This window comes from Lampris incognitus, chromosome 12 (assembly GCF_029633865.1).
Source record: "Lampris incognitus isolate fLamInc1 chromosome 12, fLamInc1.hap2, whole genome shotgun sequence".
Classification (NCBI taxonomy): domain Eukaryota; kingdom Metazoa; phylum Chordata; class Actinopteri; order Lampriformes; family Lampridae; genus Lampris; species Lampris incognitus.
This window is the reverse complement of record NC_079222.1, coordinates 17,674,399-17,702,108: the sequence shown is the minus strand read 5'-3', so window position 1 is coordinate 17,702,108 and position 27,710 is coordinate 17,674,399. Positions and strand designations below refer to the sequence as shown.

The 27,710-nt window shown below is 41.8% G+C and overlaps 2 protein-coding genes across 5 annotated transcripts in view; both read right to left on the bottom strand.

Annotated features, from left to right (window-relative positions):
- Positions 1–138: 138 nt before the first annotated feature.
- On the bottom strand, positions 139–11,627 carry nup54 (nucleoporin 54). Of its 4 annotated transcripts, none has more exons than XM_056290685.1 (14): positions 11,046–11,627; positions 10,094–10,198; positions 9,513–9,587; positions 8,747–8,833; positions 7,286–7,444; positions 6,739–6,965; positions 5,835–6,022; positions 4,443–4,639; positions 4,298–4,352; positions 4,118–4,211; positions 1,834–1,941; positions 1,182–1,301; positions 780–890; positions 139–571 (listed from the first exon to the last, which is right to left on the bottom strand). In XM_056290685.1, the coding sequence occupies exons 1-14, from the start codon at positions 11,086–11,088 to the stop codon at positions 443–445; spliced, it is 1,698 nt and encodes a 565-aa protein (XP_056146660.1). In that variant the 5' UTR covers positions 11,089–11,627; the 3' UTR covers positions 139–442. The 4 variants fall into 4 exon arrangements, with proteins under 4 accessions (XP_056146660.1, XP_056146663.1, XP_056146661.1 ...); XM_056290688.1 differs by lacking the exon at positions 11,046–11,627 and adding an exon at positions 10,996–11,015; XM_056290686.1 differs by lacking the exon at positions 10,094–10,198.
- A 5,356-nt stretch (positions 11,628–16,983) lies between these two features.
- The window catches only part of scarb2b (scavenger receptor class B, member 2b), a 68,851-nt gene continuing 58,124 nt past the window's right edge, over positions 16,984–27,710 (bottom strand). Inside the window, exons 9-13 of the mRNA XM_056290606.1 lie at positions 24,936–25,054; positions 21,493–21,566; positions 21,342–21,393; positions 20,778–20,930; positions 16,984–20,028 (exon numbers count right to left, since the gene is read on the bottom strand). Of these exons, the coding sequence (XP_056146581.1) occupies positions 19,918–20,028; positions 20,778–20,930; positions 21,342–21,393; positions 21,493–21,566; positions 24,936–25,054 (509 nt within the window). The 3' untranslated portion in view covers positions 16,984–19,917. The remainder of the gene's footprint in view (positions 20,029–20,777; positions 20,931–21,341; positions 21,394–21,492; positions 21,567–24,935; positions 25,055–27,710) is intronic.

Here is a 27,710-nt window from a genome sequence, read left to right as displayed (position 1 = left end):
TCTGTGTATCACGATAATGCCTATTAAGGTAAGACTGGGAGAGGCAGGGCAGCCAAGGAAATAAACTGCTCATAAACTAAAAACAGGCATGGGTGAACTGCTTGTGTGCACAAGGGGAGAGACACAACTGAGGAACAGTTCAAGATCAAATTAATTTTATTACAAAACCATGGAAAGGTAAATTCAAATATCAGCATCTAGACATAAAATGCAAATGTATACATAAACACTAAATACACTTCATAACGTCACAAATTGATTGAAATATGCTCCAAAATTGCCAGTTGCTTAACCCCACTATCATTCTACAATGTGCGGCTTAACAAAGCACCTGGTTTTTAGGAAATTTTGGGTAACAAGCCTGTTGTATTGTAGAGGACTGATATTAAAAGAGAGAGGGAGGGCGTGCGTTTGTGTTCGGTGAAGCCAAGGGGACAGGTTCTCATCTGAGATAACCTCCCCTCATGTGTCCACTGTCACTGAGCCCATGCTCTGCAAGTTTGATGTCTTCCAAATCATCTTTGATGATACTGATTAGGTGACTTAGAGCCTCCTGCTGTTGCTTCAGGTGCTAATATAGGGAAGAAAATAAACAATGACATTGTTCTTTATCTAAAACCAAACTGATCCAAACAGTATCAACACACATGGCATTACTGAAACTAGTTTAAACATTTGTGAATAGGGTCTGCACCCCACTACACATACATACAGTACTCATCTATATATGAACTATAAACTATAGTCACATCCTGCACACGGGATGTTTCCTGTCTTACTTTTTTGATTTCTTTGAGAAGGTCTACATTAATACCATAGCGTTCCTCTGACCCTACTGCTTCCAGGGGATTCTGCATCCGGATTTGGCACATTAGTTCATTCAACCTTCCCTGGAGAATAGGAGCACATAACATCTGTCAAGCACAACTGACACACTAACTTTGGTGTTAGAGCTGTGGTTATGTTTAGAATGGTAGACCATGATTTTAGTTTACATAGTAATATATCTTTGCATTTTGACATGATTGAATCAGTTTATTCAGAATGTTAAACTCGTTCCAGGTGATCAAGATGTTGATAAAATGCCAAAAGTCCAAAAAAAGACTGTTCTACTTGTCACTTATAGTGCTGATTCACCTTGTTATCTACAAATTAAGATTATTAAATTTATAAACATGTACTTTGTACTGTGTTGGGGCATTGAGCTCTGACTGGATAGTGTCCAGCTGCACCCTGAGATGCTCCTCATCCATCTGGACAGCATAGCCACTTTTCCTGTGGATCTCCTGCTTAATCAGTACCTGCATAGGAAATAGGAAGTGGTTATAGAAGACAGGATAGTAAGAAAGATGTTCTGGGAAGGAAATTAAGGCCCTACTTACACCAGAGCAAGCTAATTTCGGCATGAATACTTGCCCCCGACCAAAATCAAATAATCATGGAAGCCAATATTGAAATCTTGATTAATAATTGTGCAATGCTACATGCAGAAGTCCCACTGCAATCCTCCTTGCACTTAACCAATAAGCTGTCAAGCTTCTAAAATACAGTGGTTTAAGGTAGTGGATTTCAATCTGTTCCCTATGCATATCAGATGCATTTACCCATGGACTTAATGTAAATAAGCAAGATGGGGGAAGCTATTTTAATGCCAAGTGTAACTGGGGCCAAAGAGTGAGGAATATACAGACACTGTAATACGAGTTATTTTTTTCTAATGACACATACTCAATGAAATGCCAAAAAGGGTACTCATTATAGGGCTAATCACTGTGAGATGGGAGAGCCTGACTGCTATATGACAACTAGATAGAGATATAGCTAGGTAGCTACCTGTAGCACTCTGTGAGCGAGGTCCATCAGTGTTCTCTTGTATCGGGTAATTTTACTATCTGTAGAAGCCAGGTTCTCCTGCAGTTCACTGATGTCACTGGAAATAATCTGTGAGAGTGTGTAAGAGTCAGAGAGAGAGAGAGAGTGTGAGTGGCAGAATGAGCAAGCAAGATAGTTAGACAATATTAAGATGTTAAAAACTAAGGACAGAGAGAGTCTTGCTGACTCATGCCAAGTTCCTTTAACTTTCGTAGCTGGGCTGTCAAAGAAAAAAAATTCCAAGCCCTAAATATTTTCCACTGGAATAAAACTAGTGACTTGAGATCAGTCTCGTGGCAAAAAGCAGTTTATTGCCACCACTGCTGTACAATCATCTATTTGAGCAATGGTACCGAAATAAATGCAGAGTTCTCAAAAGTTTGTGTTCATTCTGTTCACAACAAAGTCACACAACCACCAATTAGAATTGTTTTAGCTGTGTGTGTTAATGTGTTTGTGGGTAAAAACATGAGACAACAGGAAGCGAAAGCACTTAAAAGCTCTGAAAATCTGCAACTCTTTTAACAGAACACAATTTTGTAAAACGAGCTGTGATTCGTATCCATGTCTTGATGCATGCTGAATAATCCAGGAAAGGAAGTCTACAAGTTGAATCAGTTCATCTGGACACAACGGTTAGTGGGGGAAACGTTTCATCACCCATCTAAGTGATGTTGTCTGGTCAGAGACTGACAACTCCAACTAAATGTTGTGTCCAGATGAACTGATTCGACTTTCTGGGATTTGTATCTATGAAACGGTGTCATATCTTCTTCTTAATCTAGTGTAGCCAAAGTGAACAGCATGCTAGTTGGGTGACTCAAGAGAATGTAGATGCTCCTAAATGGTTAAGAAACTATCTGAACATTGTGAAATAATACACTGCACAGTTGTATTTGATTGGGTAAAATGCAGCCACCACAAGAACCCATGTGGAGTGAGTTTTGCTACCATGAGAATGAAAATGCTTCAAACTCTAAATTATTATATGAATCTAACCTGCAGTTACACCAAAAAGCTGCTGGCTGCTCATGATTTATTGTGAACCAGTTGATTGTAAAAGAAGTTCAGGTCAGGGTAAAACATCTGTATAGCAGAAATGGGTCTTTAGCCAGTGTTACTTTTTGCAATTCTGGCTCATAAACACTCCCCATGATAGACTCTCCATTGTATTTTTTTGAATTGTATGCTGGATGGGTCCTTGACAGGCATTCAGAAATTGTAAAAAGTTCATTTGTAAGACTGTTCATTTTTTTTTCTCTTTTAAATTAAATAACCCCGAGTTTAGAAATTCTCACAATGTTCCCTGGTTTGAACTTAAAATTGATGTTTTTATCCCACAGAGGAAATGTTCCATACAGGTTCTGTAAGATGTGTCAACTCGTGTTAGGCATAACTTGAACCGGTTTCATACAAATACTTTTATGAAAAGTGTTGTTATAACTACGAACTATATCCTGAAGCACGTCTCTATACCTGTTTTTTTTTTTTTTTGCTGTAAAGTATCGCCACATGCATGTCTTTAGAGTCCAATCAAACCTCTCAATTACTTAAGCTTTCAAGTCACTCCTTGTGGCGTAATGACTGATGTCGTGATGTTTCATTAGCTTTTTAAATGCACGATTAAATAATTATTTTCCGTTTGCAATTTTTCAGGACTTTCCCTATCCTCGAGAACCACATCTGCTGTGTCAGATCATTTTCTCATCAAATTAGAAGCATTATTGGCCTGTCCTGTCAATGTTGGCACATATGTAATTGCCACTTGCCACATTGGTCCATCCAATGGCTATCCAACGTTTTTTTTAGGGAGTTGTTCCTTATCTGATGCGAGGGTCTAAAGACATATTATTACATATATTGCTGCAAAGCCCAAACTTGTAATTTGTGAAATTGGCCTATACAAATTAAATTGAATTGACTTGAATTGGTCAGGTGGCGGGACATAGGGGTCATAAATCACTGAAATCCCTTTTAAATCCCTTTGAAATCCCTTTGTGACAGGGGGGACACAACTTCTCTCTCACCTAGCCCCTAACTGCTCCCGATGAGCTCGTTGTTACTTTGCGTGGTTATACTATCATCGGTGTAGGTATGTTTGTGAATGGGTGAATGTGAAGAATTAACTAACTGTAAAAGCGCTTTGTGCAGCTGTTGCAGCAAGAAAAGCACTGTAGAAAATGCAGTTAATTTACCATAGAGCAAAGACAAGTAGCAACACACAGCAGAAAGTGTTCTCACTCACATCCACCCTGGTCTGGTGCTGTTTTGTCATCTGCTCCTGGATCTTCAGTCTACGAAACAGCTCCTTAAAACCTACCATGGGCACTGGGATCAATCTAGGGGGAAAAAACATCCACAACCCTTGTAAGACTACACCTGACCATGGAAAATATCTGTCATTAGTCATTACCAATAGACTTACTTCTCAGGGTCTGGGTTGTCAACTTTTGCCTGTTCCCAAATTACAGGGTCAACACCTGAGAATGATAAGAATTTGCAAGTCACTACACTACTGTCACAATTGCTTACGACTGATAAAATGAACCGAAACATTGAGATTCACTCACCTACTGGGGCATTTTGCAGAAGCTGTTTCACCTGTTCTTGGGAGAGCTCTGAGCGTATTATAGACTTGACCACTCCAAGTTGTGATAGCTGTGCCTTGATGTTAACCTGCTCAAAGTAGCTTAGAAGAGTGCTGGCAGGAGTCCGTTTGGATGTCCCATTGGCAAAACGCTCCACCACAAAAATGATTACTTCTGTCCTAATTGTGAGGAAATGATAAAGAATTTCAGACAGGCAATCAAATTGCTTTTGTAGTTTCACGATTTTGTCCAAAAAAATGATCTGGAACAAAGGAAATTCTGGCGATATGTTGTTTTTGGAGAAAATAAGATAGCCATAATCTGATGTTACACACTGACCTGCATAATAATCAACCACCTAACTAAGATTAATGAGGTGTTCCAAATTAGTTCAAATTCCTTCGACCAATCAGAGCACATCTACGATATGAAGTCCACTGACGGTGACTAATGTACAGTTAATTGTCATGAAGTGTAATAATTTTGATATGCAAAAAGCAAGAGCTGGCAAGAAAATGGTTGGTGGGTGGGTGAGGGCTAAAATCATGGCCACCCTTTTTTTTATACCAAATGCATCCAGATTTAAAATATTATAACAGTTATGATAAGATATATGATATGATATGCATTATGAAAATAAGGCATCTTTACACCAACCTATCAATATATTTTTGGTATCTAATATTAACTTACCCCAGTTATTTAAAAAAAAAACAAACAAAAATATTCAGAGTAGGGGTCAACCAACCAATTATTGAATATTCAGCATTTTCATGATTATCAGAATCTTTTTTTTTTTTATCCAATTGCCGATAAAATATATCCATTTAAAAATGCACTACTTTGGCTCTTCGTGCAGCCGCCTCTCTCTGTCTATAGTTACCACTCTGGTCTCGAGCAATGTCCCACCCACAACGCTATCTGATTGGTTACTCATCACAAGTAACAGCCGATCAACATGCATTGGCAGACTGGAGCAGCTCTGATTAGCGAGCGGAGCTGTGTTTCGAATGAAAGGCAGCAGATATTGCCGAAGTTGCAACAAACATCACAATCAGCTATGTTGAAGTTGCAAAATTCCGCAATCTTATGATCTATTTCTATAATGACAAGCATGCCCAATTTCCCAGTTAGACCACTGAAAATGCCTGAAAAATGCACTTTGTTGCAGTAATATACAGCTGACTAGAAAAGTGCAGTTTCTGGGGAAACTGTGTGGACTAGCTGAAAGCTGAAATCGTTTGCGAAGCATTGCTGAAAAAAAGCTGAAATCTGGGCTGAATAAGCTGAAAGGCTGAAATGCACTTTGTATCGGTCCTGAAAAAACAATACCGGTCGACCCCTAATTCAAAGTACTATTCTACAGAAGCTTACTGGTCATTTGGAAGGATTTTGACACCATCCACATTGACTGTAGAAGTCTGATTGCTTCCCAGGACTTTTTGGAGGGACTCAACTAGCTGTTGCTGCTGAGCTCGAACATCAGCCTCCTTTTTGTTGAGTACAAGGGCCACCAAACCATCCTCGTCCTTACTCCTTGGGATACAGCTATAGCCCACTGCCTAGGAGACAAAATGCCAAGGCTTGCCTTTCAGTACCATTTAGGCAGTGAAAAATCATCACATAAATATAAGAAAAACCATAGAGTCCTGTTGCAAAGTAGCTTGTAACTTAAAGGTAGAACGTGTAGGATTTTCCTAAAAATCAACAAAAATGATCCCTTGCAATCATCACTTATAAACCACTAGACGTGTAGGGGTGTCTGTATCTGCAAAGACTGTGTCCTCTGCCTGTATTTTCTTTTTTTGCTTTGTGTGGGACGTTTCTGGCCGTTAACCTTTGGACAGCGGGAGTCTATAAAAACATAATGACCAGGTGCCAGATCAAGATTGTAAGCATGCATCCAAGAGAAAACTACAACAATGGCGGCCAGAGCGCCGAAAAGATGCAAATAGTGAGGCGAAATGCCAAGTGGACAAAGCTCGTTCCAAAACAAGAGTGAATCTGGGGTTTGCTTTCACCCGCTGGCAAGCACTGAAGGAGAGGATGGGAATGAAGAGCGACACAGAGTTGGCCTGTAAACTGGGATGTGTTCTGGCAACTGCAGTCAGGAGGTGTGTGCTTCTGGTATAATTTAGCTAGGGAGGATGGGCCAACTTTGAATGTTTTGCTTACAAACTGCAACTGATAAATCCTACTCGTTCTACCTTTAAGACAATATACACACATGAATACACCAGCCCCCACACTGAGCAATTGGACGAAAGAAATGTCCTACCTTGAACCTGCAAAAGGGGTTTTCCTGGGTGAAGTCAACAGGCGGATTGTTGTTGCTGTAGTAGCCTTTGCCTGTGCCCCAATAAGCCTCCAGCTGGTTCCACTTGGCTAAGATGGCATCACGTTCGTCACCCAGTAAATTGAGAGCTGATAGAGCAGTGACCAGTTGGTACAGATGGGTGGGCTGGGCCTGAGCTTGCTGCTGGGCTTGCTGACCAAACAAGCCTCCTTTGTGGGATTATAAAGACGGGATGTGAAGTAATGTGTAAGAAGTTGGCCCTATACTATTAAAATATTGGTGTCAAACAAATCCTTTTGTGTGTTATCAATGGATTGTGTCACTGATCATTTTAATAAATAACTAAGGCATGTAATTAAAAGTGTATAACTGCACTTGAAAGTTATCTTTCCAATTAAGTACCTTATGTGCCTGGATGTGCTCGAATTTCGGTTTAAGCTACATCCTCAATCAAAGGTATGTGCCCTCAATCACATGATGCCATGGTGGTGTCTGTGAGGTGATGGTGTTTGCCAGCATTGTGTCTCACCTTGCTGCTGCTGAGATGGCTGGACAGCGAAGCCCCCAAACCCACCCAGACTGGTTGTTCCTAAACCAGTTCCAAATCCTGTAGCCCCAGTAGCAGCGCCAGTACCAAGACCAGAGGAAAACACAAACCCTTTGTTCTGGGTGTTGCCAAAAAGTCCACCTAAAATAGCACAAGACCAACACAGAGAACAATAACCAACTATACTAAGACTATTGAGAATCAGAAAGCAATCAGCGAGTTGTAGATTTAGAACTGCCTTTGGCCAAATGCAGACATGAAAGAAAGGTCAAAAATTACTCTGAAGTGCATGATCCCTCTTGTTGCAGCCATGTGCTCCCATTTCAATACAACTATAAATGTGGAGCACCATACAAGAGTACAATACAACAACATGATTAAATTTCAAAAGGTTGCTTGCCACATTAGTGTGCAAGTCAAATGGGCTGTCAGGGTTCCAGACCTAAGCCTAGGTTCAGAGGCACGGTCCTGACCGGCTGTCAGGGTTCCAGACCTAAGCCTAGGTTCAGAGGCACGGTCCTGACCGTAATCAAAATGAAAAGAACATAACTTGTGATAAACAAAGGATAAGGAAATTGAAAACCACATAACTAAAAACTGATACATATCCCTCTTTTTGTTTATTATAGTAAATTTGACAAATTACAAACTGAGCTGCACCAGTAAAGCATCATACAGAACATCACCTGTGAAGTTCCATACAGAACATAATGAACAACGCTTACCTTGGGAAATTTAGCCAATAATTGGAATGGTATTGTAGTTTTTTGGGCATTCTTGTTATGAATACTTGTGTTAGACTAAAAATTCTTGACTAAAATTCACCCAAAACCTGGACATCTTGTGTTGTTTCCTACTGAATAGACTGAGCTCTGCCTGTTAAATCAACTTGGAACATCACCAAAGAGCTAGTGCTGTTACCGCCTTCAAATGCTTTGTGCAAGCAAGCTGTTGCTTTTTAAGTATTGTCTGCTATAAAATATATTATAGTGGACAATTAAAAAAAAAAAGTTACTATAATAATCAATAATAGCTTGTAAGCTATAGCCATCCATCCATTATCCAAGCTGCTTATCCTAGGTAGGGTCGCGGGACACTGGAGCCTATTCCAGCAGTCATTGGGCGGCAGGCAGGGAGACACCCTGGACAGGCCGCCAGCGCTTGTAAGCTATAGTATCTATGAAATTACCTAAACCACACGTCAATTATAAGTTTTACACTTGGCTTCAATCAGTACGTTAACATATCACTGCAAGATGTCTTCATCTCACCATTGGGAGTACACAGTTTTCAACTGATAAGAAAACATCAAGTCCCTACTATTTGCATACAAACGTCTTTCACAACACCAATGACAATAATGAATGAAAAGGGGATGAAAAAAACTAAAGGACATTTCTTTGTAACAAAGTTATTCAGGGGCTGTTTCTGTGGTAGCCTAACCTGTTGTATTGGGAGGATTTGCAAAGCTGAAAATGGACCCTGGTGCAGCAGTAGATGTTGTAGTAGTCCCAAAGCCACTAAAGTTACCTGAGAAACAAAACACACAAAAAAATGGATATGACCTTTGTATGAGACTTGGTTTAGAGAAGATGAATGTCATCAGAATACATGACTTTATATCTTATTTCCCCATGCAAATGGAAACAACAGTGCATAAAAATGATTTTCAAAATGAACAAATCAGAAGGTGAGATTTAAAAAAAGTATTGCGCCACATATGCATGAAAAAATGTAGGATGGAAAACTTGTGCATTTACAGACAGAGTGTACTGATTTATTAGTCAATCGAAAAGGTCAACTACCTGTGCTAGCCAGGCTATTACCAAAATTGAAAACAGTGCCAGTAGTGGTGGCTGTACCAAAGCACCCCACATTAAAGCTGACTGCTGCTGCGTTGGCATTTAAGCCAAAACCCCCAAAACTAAACCCACCAGCCGTGGTGTTCCCTGCTCCCAGCCCCCCAAATCCTACAGCCAGTGGAGGAAGGCAAGCAAGAGAGAGAGAGACAGACAGACAGTTACATGGAGGATTTAGATGGTTGAGAGGAAAGACCTAGAACGAGCACAACTGCTGAAAATACAATTTGAAAGAGTCTGCAACTGTCTTTGTAAGAAAAAAAAAATCCTCTTTTCAACAACCAGGAATGATGCAATAATACACATGACAGCTATGGTGCACTGATAATCTGCTATTATGTGTGTCTTACCCATGGTGTTGGTTCCAAACCCAAATCCTGTGGCTGCTGTGGTGGTAGTCGGCCCAAATCCGGGGGCTGTAAGAGCTGACACAAAGGAAACATTAAGTCATGCAATCAGTAACACCAACACCTGATTTCTGAAAAACATTTTCAAAGTCAAACCAAAGATGAAGCATGGTTTGATATACAGTTCTAGATTATGTCTGTGAATGTTCTCATTCATCCAGGTCATAGTTATCCAAAGGAATTGAATCAAGTGCAACTGGACTTATATAACCAAGTCCAGTTGCACTTTATTCAATTCCTTTGGACAGTTCTAGATCACTTTCTTGGCTACTTCGATTTTGTCTGAATGTGGAAACGGGAAAAGCAAATGTCAAAAGGCAAAAAGATAGTTCACTTCTCTGTATCATGGAACATCCAATTATCTCACCCGCTACACCATACATATAACAACGTGCTCTCTATGCACATATGTTGCTAAAAAAAATCACACCAAAGCTCAACCCAATAACCTGCCCAGACTTCTGTTCTTAATGAATGAGCGAGGAAGAAGAGGCTTTGAAGGTGGGACAGAAGTATGAACTTACTACCAAATCCCGAGGAGGCAGTGGTGGTGGTAGCGGGTGCAAAGCCAAATATTGTTGATGCGGTGGTTTTGGCACCAAATGAACCAAATGAAAATCCAGACGTGCCTTACAATAAAATAAGAATGCTGTAAGTATGAAATGCCATGACATGGATAGACCAATTGAGGTATGAGTGAAATATATGTAACAGGGTAAATTTTGTGTATTTAGGGTTGGGCATTGAGAACTGGTTCAAAAATTCTAAAATTAGAGTAGTCATTATGAAATATTGGTTTTAAAACCGCTTGCTGAATCCTGAAAACGTAGTTCCATTTGTTTTTGCAAAACAAATGAAGTGCATCCAGAAAAAGTATATACTGGATGTACTGTTTAGTGTAAAGGCAATATAACTTTGCGACCGTCGTGTAGTCCCGTTTCTACGACAGTTAGCCATTTATTAGAAGCTTGTTTTTCTATGCAGCGTAAATTAATTCGAATGAGAAAACTGTAAGCTATTTGATCGATTTCAAGAAATCCAATTTTTAAACTTCATAGTACCCTGTGATGTTATTTCAGACGTGCAGCAAAACCACATTCATTCGCCCCATCGAGGAGTACGAGGAAACTAAAGAAAGCTAATTCCCAACACTGTTAAGGTATCAAAATAAGAGCCAAAGGAAGAAGAAAAAAAGAAAAAGAAAAGATTAAAAACTTTCGAAAAGTTTGATTATCGGTCTCAATTCCATGTTTGGTCCTCTACGAGTCAAGCAGACCACGTTTAAAAAAATTTTTTTTTAACTTTCGCTAGCTGGCTAGCTAATAGAAGCTACCGGTCAAGTTTCCTCTTGTCTCCTAATTTACTGACACTAAGAATACTGTAGAATACTGAAGATGACGTATTTACGGTGTTTGTAGGGACTTACACAAATTGACTCAAGGTTAACGCAACCATAACGATTAAAAATGCCCATACTTGCTGCAGGATTTGGCGCTGCGCTGCCAAAGTTGAACGCCATGTTTACGCCAGTCCCCGACAAACCCAAGCCGGCTACAACGTCCTCACTCTCCCGAGTGGTGCTCGCTGCAGAGCCAAAGAGGTGGAGCTTGAGCTAGACGGCTTCTTCTTCGGCTTCCTTTTCTTTTTCTTCTTTTTCTTCTTCTTCTTCTTCTTCTTCTTCTTCTTCTTCTTCTTCTTCTTCTTCTTCTTCTTCTTCTTCTTCTTCTTCTTCTTCTTCTTCTGCTTCGTCGTCTTCTTCGTCGTCTTCTTCCACTAATAGTAAATTGCAACCAGACGGAGCACTATCGCCACCACCTGTCGTATTACCTTGTTCTTATGTCCTTGCTACCGGTCCTGTTTTGTAGATCAGTGACGACATTCTTTAAAACTGAATTTCCAGAGCTGTTTGCAAAGGTTGTCTCGAAGTCCATGTATTTAATTCCTTCATGTTCCAGTTCGTTCCTTAATAACTGTCTTACATTTGCATATCTAGGACAAATAAGGGAAGGCAAGGCAAATTGATTTGTGTAATACATTTCAGCATCAAGGTAATTCAAAGTGCTTTACATAGAACACAAAAGGCATTATCTTTTTGCATGCTCAATAATCCAGGTAAGACAATCAAAGAAAGTTGAATCAGTTCATCTGGACACGTTTATTGACAGAAACATTTCATCACTCATCTGCGTGACCTCTTCAGTCTCAACTGGCTGCAGGTATCCCCACCCTTATAAACAATACAGTTGCATAACGACTGAAACCAACTATCAGTTTCATATTGTGGCGAGCCGGCGTGGAAGAATGAGTCGAGAGGCAGAGATCTCGTTTTAATGGCAGCTCATATACCGCATAACCCCAAGAGTGCTCTTTTATTTTCACACCAGCCAGAACAGACCAGATCTGACAACATACAACGACCCCCCCCCCCCGAGGTCATAACTGGCAACATCAGACTAAGTCACAGCCCTACAGTCAGTCAGTCAGTCAGTCAGTTAGTAAATGGTCTTGTACTTAGTCCGAGTCAAACCCCCAAACAAACATTACAACAACAACCACAACATGAACTAAAACACTTTTTTTGTTGTTGGACCCCCCCCCCCATTCTCTCCCCAATTGTATTTGGCCAATTACCTCACTCTTCCAAGCCGTCCCGGTTGCTGCTCCACCGCCTCTGCCGATCCGGGAAAGGGTTGCAGACTACCACATGCCTCCTCCGATACATCTGGAGTCACCAGCCACTTCCTTTAATCTGACAGTGAGGAGTTTCGCCAGGGGGACGTAGAGGATCAAGCTATTCCGCCCAGTTTCCCCTCCACCCTGAACAGGTGACCTGACCGACCAGAGGAGTGACCGACCTGGTGCAACGGCCAGCACACATACCCAAATCCAGGCTTCCCAACTGCAGTCACGGCCAATTGTGCCTGTAGGACGCCCGACCAAGCCGGAGGTAACACCAGCGATCCCTGTGTTGGTAGGCAATGGAATAGACCACCACACCACCCGGACTCCCACAAACACATAATGTAAGAGCCAAATTCAGGGTGTCCCTTTGGGTCTATGTTTTGCTCCTCCAATTGGTTAATTCGGTCAAGGTGTTTGCTCCTCCCACTTTATGGGGAACACATAGGTAGGACCTCACCTGTTGTTTGTTAGGTGTTGCTGCACGGAGGGCAAACAGTTTTTCGACGTGCTGTAGCGGCTAAGCCCAGTGCTTTAAGCCACTGAGGCGCTACTGCTCGGGTTGACCTAATCGACGCACATTTCACACTACCACGTTTGTAAACAAAGTAGAATCGAACGATACAAACTGCTGTGCGAACACTTGGTCCATTTATTGTTCTTCGGCAATAATCCAGCAATAATCCATTGAACATGTAAACGCTACACAAGTGTGTGAGTAGTGGTCGAAAAACTGTTTGCCCTCCGTGCAGCAACACCTAACAAACAAGCGGTGAGGTCCTACCTATGTGTTCCCCATAAAGTGGGAGGAGCAAACACCTTGACCCAATTAACCAATTGGAGGAGCAAAACATAGACCCAAAGGGACACCCTGAATTTGGCTCTTACACATAATTTAACCCAAATATTATCAGTCACATGAGCTCCTGCACTCCCCCAGCGCAGGGGCTCAGTCAGTGCGACCGCCTTCCCAGTACATAGTGCCCCAAAAGTACTGGGTTTGCTGCTTGCAAACAGACCGCTCAAGGCACTGTGTGTCACAGGCCCTCTTCTGCTGCACTCTGCAGCCAGCCCAGGCCCGGCGAGTGCAGGAGTTAGGGTGACTAGATTTTCAAAATCCCAAACCAGGACCCTAAAAAGTGTACCGCATGTTCATGCACACGCACAGGCATATGCATGCGCTCACAAGCTTGTCTGTCTTGCCCCAAATGATACATTGAAGGATTTTTATCCCCTCCCACCAAAAAAAAGACAGGCTACAGTAGCCGGGACTCGGGACACCCACCTTGAAACCAGGACAATCCCGGACAAACCGGGACATCAGGTCACCCTAGCAGGAGTTGCAACAGTGCACATGCAGCTCCACGTCTCATCGACAGCCAGGCTAGGAGAACCACCCCCAGAGGCGGTGGAGGGTCTTGGCTTTCCCGTAGTGCCCTGCCCCCACCGAGCCATGGACCATCTAGAGAAACTGGGGACCTGGCACACAGGACACCAATAGTTGCAGGAGGCCACTCCCTCGTCCAGGAGCTTGCCACCTCTGGTCCCCCAACCAGTCATGGAGCTTAAAGTTGCCCCACTGAGAGTGGTAGGCCTTTACCTCAGGCCCCAGTGCTGACACCCCTGTCCACTCGGGGCACCGCCCTGTCTCCAGCTAGCCCCTCACCAGCACAATGGCCACATCTGCCTCCTGCTGCTGTCTCAGTTGCTGCATGGTCAACAGGAACAACCTCTCCTCATTGCTGGCGGTCTGAACGGCTGCCACTGTTGGCGTCATCTGGACCCGCTCAGGACTCATGCCGCTGGCAGCAGTGGCACTCCAATGCTGCATCAGGGCTCTGAGCCTGCTGAGCGATGGCAGTGCGGCAATTGGCTCGCCGGCCCCTGAGCCTCCTCCTCCTCCGGTGGCCCGCTGATGTGCCTGCAGCCACCACATGGTCCTTGGCAGGGGGTGGCCAGAGTCCAATGGCATGGAGAACCAAAACGATTGGGGACGACCCTCTGTTGCAGCCTTCATCAGCCTTCACTGCCATTGTGAACTGGAGACATCTTCTGTCAGTTCTACCGCTGGTCTGTGAGGGCAATTCACATTTGATGTTTGCTTACTTTTAATTTTTCACCATGTATGACCTTATATTGCTTAGATAGACGCTTAAAGTCCATGTGTAATGGAACAAAGGTAGTCTTATAAAGTGTCCTCTCCTGGTGCACAAATAAGGGCCTATTGTTAACTGTTGGTTGATAGCTGAGGAATTATATTGGAGACTCACTGAGTGTAGCAAGTCTGTACAAACTAATTTCAGAAGTGGACTTGGTGGATGATAGCTGGAAGAGATGAGATAAGGACAGGAAGAACAGACAACTGCCCTATAAGAGAGACTGTACTGTATTAATCGATGCGCATTCAAGCACCTGGGTTTGAATGCGTCTGTTCATTGAACATACACTGCTCAAAAAAATAAAGGGAACACATAAGCAATGCAATGTAGCTCCAAGTCAATCACACTTTTGAGATATCAACCTGTCCAGTTAGGAAGCAACACTGATTTGTGAATCAATTTCACCTGTTGGTAAATTGTCTAATTTCCACCAGGTGGAAATTAGACAATTTGCAAGACAACCCCTATAAAAGGAATGGATTTGCAGGTGGTGGCCACAGAACATTTGCCTGTCCTCATCTTTTCTGGCCCATCTTTGGTTAGTTTTTCATTTTGCTAGTGCCCTCACCACTAGAGGTGGCATGAGGCGGTATCTGCAACCTACAGAAGTTGCTCAGGTAGTGCAGCTCATCCAGGATGGCACATCAATGCGTGCTGTGGCAAGAAGATTTGATGTGTGTCCCAGCACAGTGTCCAGAGCATGGAGGAGGTACAAGGAGACAGGCCAGTACACCAGGAGACGTGGAGGGGGCCGCAGGAGGACAACAACCCCGCGGCAGGACCGCTATCTGGTCCTTTGTGCAAGGAAGAACAGGGGGAGCACTGCCGGAGCCCTACAAAATGACCTTCAACAGGCCACTGATGTGCAGGTTTCTGCTCAAACAGTGAGAAACAGAATGCATGAGGATGGTATGAGGGCCCGACGTCCACAATTGGGGCCTGTGCTCACAGCCCAACACCGTGCAGCCCGATTGACCTTTGCCAGAGAACATCTTGGTTGGCAGATTCGCCATTGGCACCCTGTGCTCTTCACAGATGAGAGCAGGTTCACACTGAACACATGTGACAGACGTGAGAGAGTCTGGAGACGCTGTGGAGAACGTTCTGCTGCCTGCAACATCCTCCAGCATGACCGGTTTGGCGGTGGGTCAGTGATGGTCTGGGGAGGCATATCCTTGGAGGGCCGCACAGACCTCTACGTGCTAGCCAGAGGTACCATGACTGCCATTAGGTACCAGGATGAGATCCTCAGACCCATTGTCAGACCATATGCTGGTGCAGTGGGCCCTGGGTTCCTGCTCATGCATGACAATGCTCGTCCTCATGTGGCCAGAGTGTGTCAGCAGTTCCTCGAGGGCACCTCTGGGACATCATGTCTCGTACCATCCGCCAACGCGATGTCGCACCACAGACTGTCCAGGAGTTGACCGATACCCTGATCCAGGTCTGGGAGGAGATCCCTCAGGAGACCATCCGTCGTCTCATCAGGAGCATGCCCAGACGTTGTAGGGAGTGCATACAGGCACGCGGAGGCCACACACACTACTGAGCCTCATTTCGAATCGTCTTGAAGAATTTCCACAGAAGTTGGATCAGCCTATGTTCTCATTTTCCACTTTGATTTTGAGTATGATTCTGAATCCAGACCTTAATGGGCTAATGATTTTGATTTCCATTGATCATTCTTAGGTTATTTTGCTCTAAACACATTCCTCTGTCTAATAAATAAAGATTTTCAGCTGAACTATTTCATTCATCGAGGTCTATATTGTGTTTTTAGGTGTTCCCTTTATTTTTTTGAGCAGTGTATTTTAAAATCGTGTGACAATACTGTAAGAGATTTTTGTCTCGTTCCTCATTTAATGTCAGAGTGGAATTAAATAATTGCCACAACAAGCTCTTCTGTTGGATTGTGCTTCATCTGAACCCCCTCCCCCTGACCTATCCACCTTGGGTGACCCTACCATGGGCCAAGCTCCGCACGGCATAGCTCTTGGGCTCATTAGTACAAGCAAGCTTCTCCACCATGGCATGGTGTTGAGCCAGGAGAAGACTGTAATACAACATCAAATCAGCTGCTACACAAATACTTAGATTATAGCTGAGGTTTAGATGTTATATATACAAATCATATAAGGCTGGCCTCCTGAAAATAGAAAGTGGATTTCAAATGGTAGTTAAAATAAGTAAGGCACATTACATAAACCCACCATTTTACTATTAACCCTGTGTTTGTGTTTCTGGTTTTACAGAAGCATATTAAAACTGGTTTAGATAGACAGTACCTATCTATCTATCTATCTATCTATCTATCTATCTATCTATCTATCTATCTATCTATCTATCTATCTATCTATCTATCTATCTATCTATCTATCTATCTATCTATCTATCTATCTATCTATCTATCTATCTATCTATCTATCTATCTATCTATCTATCTATCTATCTATCTATCTATCTATCTATCTATCTATCTATCTATCTATCTATCTATCTATCTATCTATCTATCTATCTATCTATCTATCTATCTATCTGTCTGTCTGTATTTCAACATATCTCTCCATCAATCGGTTTATCATTCATTCATCCTTTTATTTGTTTATTTCATCAACAAAACATTTACAGAGGATTCTATAGGAATCTTAACTTTTCATTACATCTTCTCAACAAGGCACATGATTCACCCAGAATATGTATGAAGAAGGAAAATACTTAAATCAAACGTTTGATTACATCTTGAAAAAAAAGAAGACCAATCTCTAAAAGAAGCATTTCTAGTGTTTTTAAAAACATTTAATACTGAACACTACAGTGCATGTCATAACAAGTTGGTATGAAGTGGCCTGATTCATTCATTATTAAGATCTGTTATTTTAAAGTTTTTGATATGTCTCTGGCATAATCAAACATAAAGTAGTACTGAGTTCAGCAAAATTCCCTATCAGTCAAATCTACAAGTATTTCCGACTGCTCCCGCTAGGAGGCGCCGCAGCGGATCACGCGTTTCCATTTCTTTCCGTTTCGTATCCGTTTCATATCAGTCAAATAACAAGCAAATTTGAAACAAAAAAAAAAGTTTCCCTCCACCAACTTTGTCATTTTTGACTTTCACTGAAATGGAATTTCATATTTTCAACATCATTTAGCGAGTAAGCTGAAGCACTGTGCTCCACTGTCGTTCAAGCAGGCCTCAAACTCTTCACAGTTTAATTTTACCACGCCTGGCTGGCAACATCATAATAACATTTAAAAAAATGTCAGGATATTGATCATAATGGCGGCTGTATGGACAAGAACCTTGTGTTGTTAAAAAAAGGACTCACGAGAGGAGCCATTCCTCTCATCCAGCATTAATAACCTGGATCATTGTCCAGTCACACTGGTTCCTCTGACTGTATAAAAAAATATTTTCAGATAAAACTTTCTCAGTAACTCTGTTGATTTTCACTGTAATTGTGCTGAATCCTCGCAATTTAGTGCTCCAGTGACTTTTTAGTGCTCCAGTGACTGGACGTCTGATAACACTGCTCCAAGTAGTGGTTCTAAATCAAAACCAAAAAATAAAATAAAATAAAACTATGGATATGGCTTCAATCAGCAACAGGAGTGCTGTGAGTACATAAACTGAAAACACCTGATTTTTAAACAAACTGAAGAAAGAAAAGAAAAGAAAACATCTAAGAGCTGTTCCTCTCAAAATCCCATTAAAACAAAGCAAAACTGATATGTTGAAATATTTTCAGATATACAAATATAAGTGAGTATATTGAATAATGATAGGACAAGAATACTGTTAGGTCATACATTCAGTAGTGTATGATAGTGTATGAATCAATCCTTCAGTCTCTAAGTCTGAAAATCTGGAGAGCTCAACAAACCCGAGGCTTTATTATGGCACTGGAGAATGCTGCTGATGCTGAGCCCCTGCTAAGCATCTTCATCAGTGGTGTATTTCTACACTCGATCAATATATACATTGCAAATGTTTTGACAGTGTCAGAAGTGCATACCACTTTCGTGATACATATCCTGGTCATACATTCAGAGGAATGTAAGCAGTTTGACATTTCATATAATATATACTTGCTGAGAAACCTCCAGGTGTTGCAACATGGTTGTACACAACCGCCCCTCTAGACACAGTGCAGGAGCAGAAAATGAAAACTAGTCAAAGATATTTTTCCAAAGGAGTTGAATCAAGTGCAACTGCACTTGGTATAAATATATTATACCAAGTCCAGTTGCACTTGATTCAACTCCTTTGGAAAACCATGACCTGGATGAATGAACACATTCACAGACAGAGTCAAAGATACGTAATAAAGAAGTGGCTTAGGATGAAATAACACTAAAATGTAGTCATGGATGGGATGCTGCCACGATACTAAATCAACTGAAATTTTTCGAAAAGAAATGCTTGCATTTTTTCTCCTCTGTAGCGTTTGAATTTGATAACGTGTTGACAGAGGCCACCCGAGACTGGCGGATGCTTCCAGTAACTAGACTCAGTGCTCTGGTCGTGAGTCACTCCTAAGTGCTATTAGACATTCATCACTTGCTGATAACCGAAAGCAGGGAGAGTTTGGAAATGAAACTATCCATCCATTATCCAAACCGCTTATCCTACTCAGGGTCGCGGGGATGCTGGAGCCTATCCCAGCAGTCATTAGGCAGCAGGCGGGGAGACACCCTGCACAGGCCGCTAAACCATCACAGGTCCGACACACACACACACACACACACACACACACACACACACACACACACACACACACACACACACACACACACACACATTCACACCTAGGGGCAATTTAGTACGGCCGATTCACCTGACTTGCATGTCTTTGGACTGTGGGAGGAAGCACCGCACCCACAGGAAACCCACGCAGAGATGAGGAGAACATGCAAACTCCACACAGAGGACGACCCGGGATGACCCCTTAGGTTGGATTACCCCGGGGCTCGAACCCAGGACCTTCTCACTATAAGGCGGCTGCGCTAGCCACCGTGCCGCCCTGGAAATGAAACGAATCTATCTAAACAGAGGATGAGGTAAAATGAAAACATTTTAAACCTTTGACATTGTCTCAGGTGTTTTTATACTTAGGGTTTAAAAAAAAACAGAGTTTGGCATTGGATACCTACTACTCACACTTTTCATTTCAAGTTATTGGGAGCTGTTGGCGTACAAGCTAGAACTACTGAAAAAAAATCCTTCAATAGCAACACACTGCTCGACACAGAATTTACCAATAGGTCCCAGACAATTTCTGGGGCCAGTCCATGCTGTCAAAAAGATTGAATCCAGTGCGATAGTACTTGGCTAAGATATGTTGTAGCTCTCAGTGAGTTAAGTACATCTGCTCTATTTCCAAAATGTATCCCCCCCACCCCCTCCCCCCCGGAAAGTATACTTCTCATAACATGCCCATTTGGATTTCCAAGTTGTAAATGCGTGTAAGTCTACAACCCACACCACCGTGCATCCGCTGCCACTCCTCCTCAGGACTGCATGTCGGATGTAGGTGTCAAGCCGATATAGGTTCCATTCTGGGCCTCGTCCTTTTCCTTGTCACTGACCGGAGCGTATGACGTATCGTTTTCAGTAGTGGTCTGTAGTAAACATTGAGGTTAAAAATCAGTTAACAAGCACAATTCTTTCATAACAAACGACTTGTCTTTTTCAAATACTGCTTATTTTTTCTGTCACAAATTGCTTCTTGCTTCGGCACTTCTTTCCTCTTTTTTATATTCACGGGGCTTTAACTTATAACCCTATCCGGCTACAAACGGCATATACGTAACCACAACTTGAATGTAGACACCGTTAACAGCCAAACTTCACCATGATGATGTTTTTTTTCCAATGATGTATTGTTAAAAAGTGATATGATATGGAGATGTATCAGCAAATTAGTAAAGAACAGTGCATGCAAACAAATTCAAAACATTGAATTAACTATATGCACTTACAGGGGAAGTATAGAGAGCCTTGGTAAAGACAATCTGTTTAACTTCGTTCTGCACAGGAACATACAGGGATTAATACAGTCAAGGTGCTATTAGTTTAAGGTAAAGCAGGTCAATGAATTAGGCGGCATCATAACACATTCCTGAGTTGGGATGCAAGCATAGTTAGTAGTTTGTTTTGTATTAGGCTTATATTTATGAAAATGAATGTTTGCAACATTATGTAAAATAATACAGTGGATACAATCTAACAGTGCAAATGAGGTCTTAATGGACACAACTCAAACAAAGCACACAGAGACAGAACAATATTTAGATTCAATTCTATAAGGTGTAGGAATGTCACTAAAACTTTCCTTGGATTTCCGTCTAAAATTACAAAAATATTGTACCTTCTGTCTGCGGGCACGGACAAGGAGGATGATGAAGACAACCAGCATGATCGCACCCAGACCAACAATAATAAGTGGGGAGTTCGACACCAGAGTTACTATCAGCAGCAGCTTCTGTAGTCTCACCACGGATGCGTCATCAATCACCACACTCTGGACAAAAAGTGGACACGCAAAAGTAGAGAAAATCTGCAGCAACAAAGTTGATAGGTTTTTTTTTAAAATACTTTTGTAACAGTGTACGACCACGGGTGTGTAGACTCGCTAGCCCTTGGCTAAGGGCTCGGACCCTTTAGTTGACTGGTTAGCGGGAATTCAGGGGGCAGGCGGAAATCGAACCTGGGTCCCCCGCACCACGGGCGACTACGCTAACCAGTCAGCTAAAGGGTCCGAGCCCTTAGCCAAGGGCTGGCGAGTCTACACCTCCGTGGTCGTACACTGTAACACTTTATTTCCCTGGTATGAGGGTTAAGAAAATGACTATGGGGGGTGGGGGTTGTAGTGGCAGCTTGTGACAGTGAAATACACTTATTTTTTTCTGAAACATAATACCGCCTTGCTTACCTCATTAAGGAACATCACAGGAAAAATGGTGTCATTCAGGCTATTTGTTTTCCTGTAAATAATGCGATGGAAAAAGATGCAAAAGATTCGTGCACTGTGGAATTCAACATGAGGTTTATCCAGCTGTATGTATTCAGACTGAGATACTCACGGAAATCCAGAGATTTTGGTGATCAAAATGTTAATCTGTGCCCGCTTATTTGCACGCACTGGCATTCCAGTAGTCTGTAAGCGGAAAAAAAAGGTCATGAAAATTAAATAAATGCAAAGGATGATGCCATCCTCCAACCAAAAGAGTTGATAGAATAAAAGTCGATGACACCGTGTTATGAGTTTGGTGATGCCATTGCAGCTATGGGGCTTCAGTATTTCAGTAACAGGCAGTAAATAAATAGATAATATAACAATATATTATTATATTATAATATTGTAAGGTACACGAATAAGTAGACACGTTAGCCCTTGGCTAACGGGTCGGACCCTTTAGTCGACTGGTTAACGTTGTCGCCCGCGGTGCGGGAGATATGGGTTCGCGTCCCGGCTGTGATGGTTCCCTGGCTGCCCCCCCCCCAATTCGCTCCAATATATAACAATATTAATAATATAATAACGAATGCTGGGATAGGCTCAAGCATCCCCGCAACCCTGAGAGCAGGATGAGCAGTTTGGATAATGGATGAATGAATGAATGAATGAATTATATATATATTTATATATATATATATATATATATATATATATATATACACTACCGTTCAAAAGTTTGGGATCACCCAAACAATTTTGTGTTTTCCATGAAAAGTCACACTTATTCACCACCATATGTTGTGAAATGAATAGAAAATAGAGTCAAGACATTGACAAGGTTAGAAATAATGATTTGTATCTGAAATAAGATTTTTTTTACATCAAACTTTGCTTTCGTCAAAGAATCCTCCATTTGCAGCAATTACAGCATTGCAGACCTTTGGCATTCTAGCTGTTAATTTGTTGAGGTAATCTGGAGAAATTGCACCCCACGCTTCCAGAAGCAGCTCCCACAAGTTGGATTGGTTGGATGGGCACTTCTTTGAGCAGATTGAGTTTCTGGAGCATCACATTTGTGGGGTCAATTAAACGCTCAAAATGGCCAGAAAAAGAGAACTTTCATCTGAAACTCGACAGTCTATTCTTGTTCTTAGAAATGAAGGCTATTCCATGCGAGAAATTGCTAAGAAATTGAAGATTTCCTACACCGGTGTGTACTACTCCCTTCAGAGGACAGCACAAACAGGCTCTAACAGGTACTATTTAATGAAGATGCCAGTTGGGGACCTGTGAGGCGTCTGTTTCTCAAACTAGAGACTCTAATGTACTTATCTTCTTGCTCAGTTGTGCAACGCGGCCTCCCACTTCTTTTTCTACTCTGGTTAGAGCCTGTTTGTGCTGTCCTCTGAAGGGAGTAGTACACACCGGTGTAGGAAATCTTCAATTTCTTAGCAATTTCTCGCATGGAATAGCCTTCATTTCTAAGAACAAGAATAGACTGTCGAGTTTCAGATGAAAGTTCTCTTTTTCTGGCCATTTTGAGCGTTTAATTGACCCCACAAATGTGATGCTCCAGAAACTCAATCTGCTCAAAGAAGTGCCCATCCAACCAATCCAACTTGTGGGAGCTGCTTCTGGAAGCGTGGGGTGCAATTTCTCCAGATTACCTCAACAAATTAACAGCTAGAATGCCAAAGGTCTGCAATGCTGTAATTGCTGCAAATGGAGGATTCTTTGACGAAAGCAAAATTTGATGTAAAAAAAATCTTATTTCAAATACAAATCATTAATTCTAACCTTGTCAATGTCTTGACTCTATTTTCTATTCATTTCACAACATATGGTGGTGAATAAGTGTGACTTTTCATGGAAAACACAAAATTGTTTGGGTGATCCCAAACTTTTGAACGGTAGTGTATATATGTTATGTAAATAATATAATATAAGGCAGTACACCATTCTCGGGCAACTATGTTTATAGATCAGTGGAAGGATAACTTAATGAGCCAAGGAAGAGAAGGGATTTATTCATCTTTTCACCACTGTTGCACTATGGTCACCTAGTGAACATAAAGGTATCCCTCCAATATTTACGTATGTTCAAGTGCGGTGTTTTCCAACTGTGGGCCGCGACCCACAAGTAGGTTGCAGCAGGAGGCAAGGTGGGTCTCGCGATATTCATAATAAACACATTTTGTTTGGAGACAGATGGCAAAAAAAAGAAAAGAGAAGAAAATGTGTATTTTCATACTTTTTGAGTCAATACAAACAATGAAATGATTAAAAGTATACTAAAACATCACTAAAACATTGTTTAATGTTGACATGCCTGGTCTGCTTCATTTGGTCATTGCCATGACCGGAGAATTAAAAGGGGAATACTGCACTGATGAACAATACAAGAGGGGGATTGTTAAGTACCTCGATTTTTTTTGACAGGTAATGAGAATTTATTGCTAATTTTACTGCACAAAATGTTTGGCCAGTTATGGGCCAGAAAATATTTGCACAGGTGGGTCAGTGTGTGAGGAAGCTTGGGAATCCCTGCACCTTGTGTGTTGTGATTTTTTGTTGGATCCAAATCATTTACTCACAGCTGCACTCTGTCTGCTGGAGTTAGTTGGCCTTCACCATCAATACCTGCCAACATCTCCTTCTTGAAGCCAAGTTCCCATCTGCTTCCTTCCTATTTATGTTCACGTCTCAATGTTTTGTTTTTTGTGTGTTTTTGAATTTTCCCCCTTTTTCTCCCCAATTATATCCGGCCAATTACTCCACTCTTCCGAGTCGTCCCGGTCGCTGCCCCACCACCTCTGTCGATCCGGGGAGGGCTGCAGACTACCACATGTCTCCTCTGACACATGTGGAGTTGCCAGCCGCTTCTTTTCACCTGACAAGTGAGGAGTTTCACCAGGAGGATGTAGCGTGTGGGAAGATCACGCTGCTCTGCCCAGTTCCCCCTCCCCCCCGCACAGGTGTCCCCGACTGACCAGAGGAGGCGCTAGTGCAGCGACCAGGACACATACCCACATCCGGCTTCCCACTCGCAGACACGGCCAATTGTGCCCGGACCAAGCCGGAGGTAACATGGGGATTTGAACCGGTGATCCCTGTGTTGGTAGGCATTGGAATAGACCGCCACTCTACCCGGACACATGGCGTGTCTCACTGTTGTAAATGGGTTGGATCTTGCAGTTGTTGATCACAGGACTTACTCCTGCTGGAGCTTGATGGCTTTGGAGGTTTCAAAATGCTTATCAAGAAACTTGATACATTGAGGACCCCTCTCTGCTCCTTTTACATTGTTTCTACCCAGTTTCTGATCTGCACCACAGTAATGCACTTCATAGGGACTGATTTCATTTTGCTGTATTCTTGCCTAACTTAAACCTGCTGTCTAAATGTTTTAGGTTGTAAGGAACTTGTATGTTTGTTATAGATGCTGCCATTCCTTGGCCAGGACCCCATCAAAAAAGTGATTTTTAATTTCAAGGTTACTTCCTGGTTAAAACTTAAAAAAAACAAAAAAAAACAAAACCAAAACAAGAATGCTGTTCAGTTACCTACCGGGTTAAGATCTAGAAAGGTTTGGTGATGCTCTCTTTGCGGTTTCATTCCTTCGATGGCATTAACATATTTCGGGTCCGCCAGATGAAAATGAGGGAAGGAGGCCACCACAGGGGCACCTGGGCAGAAAACAGGAAGGAGACGGGACAGATGGCGGGAGGAGGGGGAAATTCAGGATAGGTGTAAAAAGGAGAAGGGTATAAGTGCTTATATTCAATAGAGAACATTACAAAATAGTAATATGTATTGGTTAACAAAAATCAGTCACAATGTATCTATAATGTATCTATATCTTGCCTGTCTCGTATTAAACAGTGGATGAGTGAACAGTTTCTCAAATTGAACGAAGACAAGACAGAAATTCTCCTGCACAGAGAGAAATGATATCAAGTACAATGGGAAGTCTGGCTGTACAGAATAAGACCTGGGTAAAAAAGTTGGATTTTAAATCACATATCAACAATGTTACAAAGGGTGCCCTTTTTCACCTAAAAAAATGTTGCTAGAATTAGACCCTACCTCTCCCTGGAAGACGCCAACAAGGTGACGCATGTTTTCATCTCTTGGCGTCTAGACTGTTGCAATGCACTTCTTACTGGTTTACCCAAAAAAGCATCAATAGGCTGCAACTAGTACTGAACGCGGCAGCAGGGGTCTTAACAAAAACCAGGATGAGAGCTCACATTATTCCAGTTTTAGCATCTTTGCACTGACTTCCTGTAGCATTGAGGATTGATACTTAAAGCTCTACATGGTTTTAGCACCCTCATAGCTGTCTGACTGCTTATCTGATCATGTTGCGAGCCGCTCGCTTAGACTCTCTTTTGCTGACCTGCTAGTGTCCCTAGAATGAACTACAGGAAGTGTGGCTAAGCAGCATTTTGTTTTTATGCACCGACGGCTTGGAACAGACTCCCCCAACAAATAAGAGAAGCGATGTCCATAGATAGTTTGACGAATCAGCGCAAGACCCATTTTTATGCTCTTGCTTTTGATTAATTCAACTTTATATTAATTTTTATTCTTATTTTTTTCATTTTGTACTGTGGTTTTCTTGCCTTGTTTTATGCTTTTTTTTGGCTAGGTCTGTGTTTTATTGTTTTTAACTTATTTTATCTGTATTGTTGAGTTTTATTATTTCCTCTGTTTTTAACGTAAAGCACTTTGAGCTGCATTTTATGTATGAAAGGTGCTATACAAATTAAGTTTATTATTATTATTATTATTATTATTATTATCATCATCATCATCATTATTATTATTATATAAAAAAGCACTTCTGTTTTTCTGGGGAAAAAGGGCAACTGTTAAATGCTGACAGCTCATGGAAAGACGGAGGTCATGAAATCATGAAATTAATTTCGTCTGTCTTTTCCCCTTATTTCTAATTATAGGGAAATAAATGTTGACAAATAGGGCAACAGTAAAATCCCTTTCTTTTTCCTTTGATAAGCACGTTAAAGAAGTCACCAAGACTGCCATTTTTTTCACCTATATAACATAGGTAAAATTCGGGTTTTTCCTGTCCATGGCTGACGCAGAAACTCTAATACATGCATTTGTTTCATCCAGACTTGATTACTGTACACAGTAAAAAATGCGTGTATGTGTATATATATATATATATATATATATATATATGTCAGCCAATTTTTTACAGTTCTTTTCTGGAAAAAAATACATTACTCCACCGTTAGATACCCTTCCATTGCTTTTATAATGGAAATATACCGTAATATATATAACAGTCAACACTGTAATTTTTGCATTTATTTTTTGTTAAAAATACATTTTGTCACCATTAAATGTACTAACCATTGTGCTGATAATGGTGCTAACCAGTCAACTGGTTAGCACCAGTTGACTGGTTAGTGCAGTTGCCCGTGGTGCGGGCTATCCGGGTTCGATTCCCGGCTGCGGCGGCGGTTCCTGGCTGCCCCCTGAATTTGCTACATTGGTGTCAGAAGTGTGATGGTGAGACCGTGAGACCATCGGAAGCACATGCACCCAGACGCGTGAGGGAGCTGATAAGTGAAGCTGATATGCTGAAGGGGGGGTAGTGTAATGACCACTGATGACCAGACTCGCTAGCCCTTGGCTAACAGGTTGGCCCTTTAGTTGACTGGTTAGCGCAGTCGCCCGTGGTGTGGGCTATCCGGGATCTGGCAACCATAGCTGCCAGTTTTTTTACCGCAAAAACAACTAGGATCCTTTTACCATAATAGTAGAAAAAGTTCTACCGTAGTTATTATGGTAGAGTTCTGGCAACCACAGCTGCCAGTTTTGTTTTGTTTTTACTGTAAAAAACAAGTTTTTTTTTACAGTGTAATGTTCTGTTTCAGCCCTGCCACATGCTCGTACTAAAACTCTTCAGATGGTTCAGAATGCTGCAGCTCAAATCCCAACTAAAACTAGAACATTTGACCGTATTACACCAATTCTTGCCTCCCTTCATTGGCTTCCTATCCATGTTAGATCAGACTTCAAGGTGCTTCCGCTGACTTATAAAATCCTAAATGGGCTTATCCCATCATACCTGTCTGACCTCCTTAAATCGTACATTCCATCTCGAGCTCTCCGCTCTCAAAGTACAGGGCTCCTGTGTGTACCCAAAGTTGCTGGTGGCAGGGCCTTTTCCTATCAGGCCCTGTTCTTGTGGAATAACCTGCCTGCTGCCATCAGACAATCACTCTGTTGGGACCTTTAAATCCAAAATTAAAGCTCATCTTTTTGCCTTATCCAATTAGTTGCCTTTAAGTTGAGTGCTTCACAACA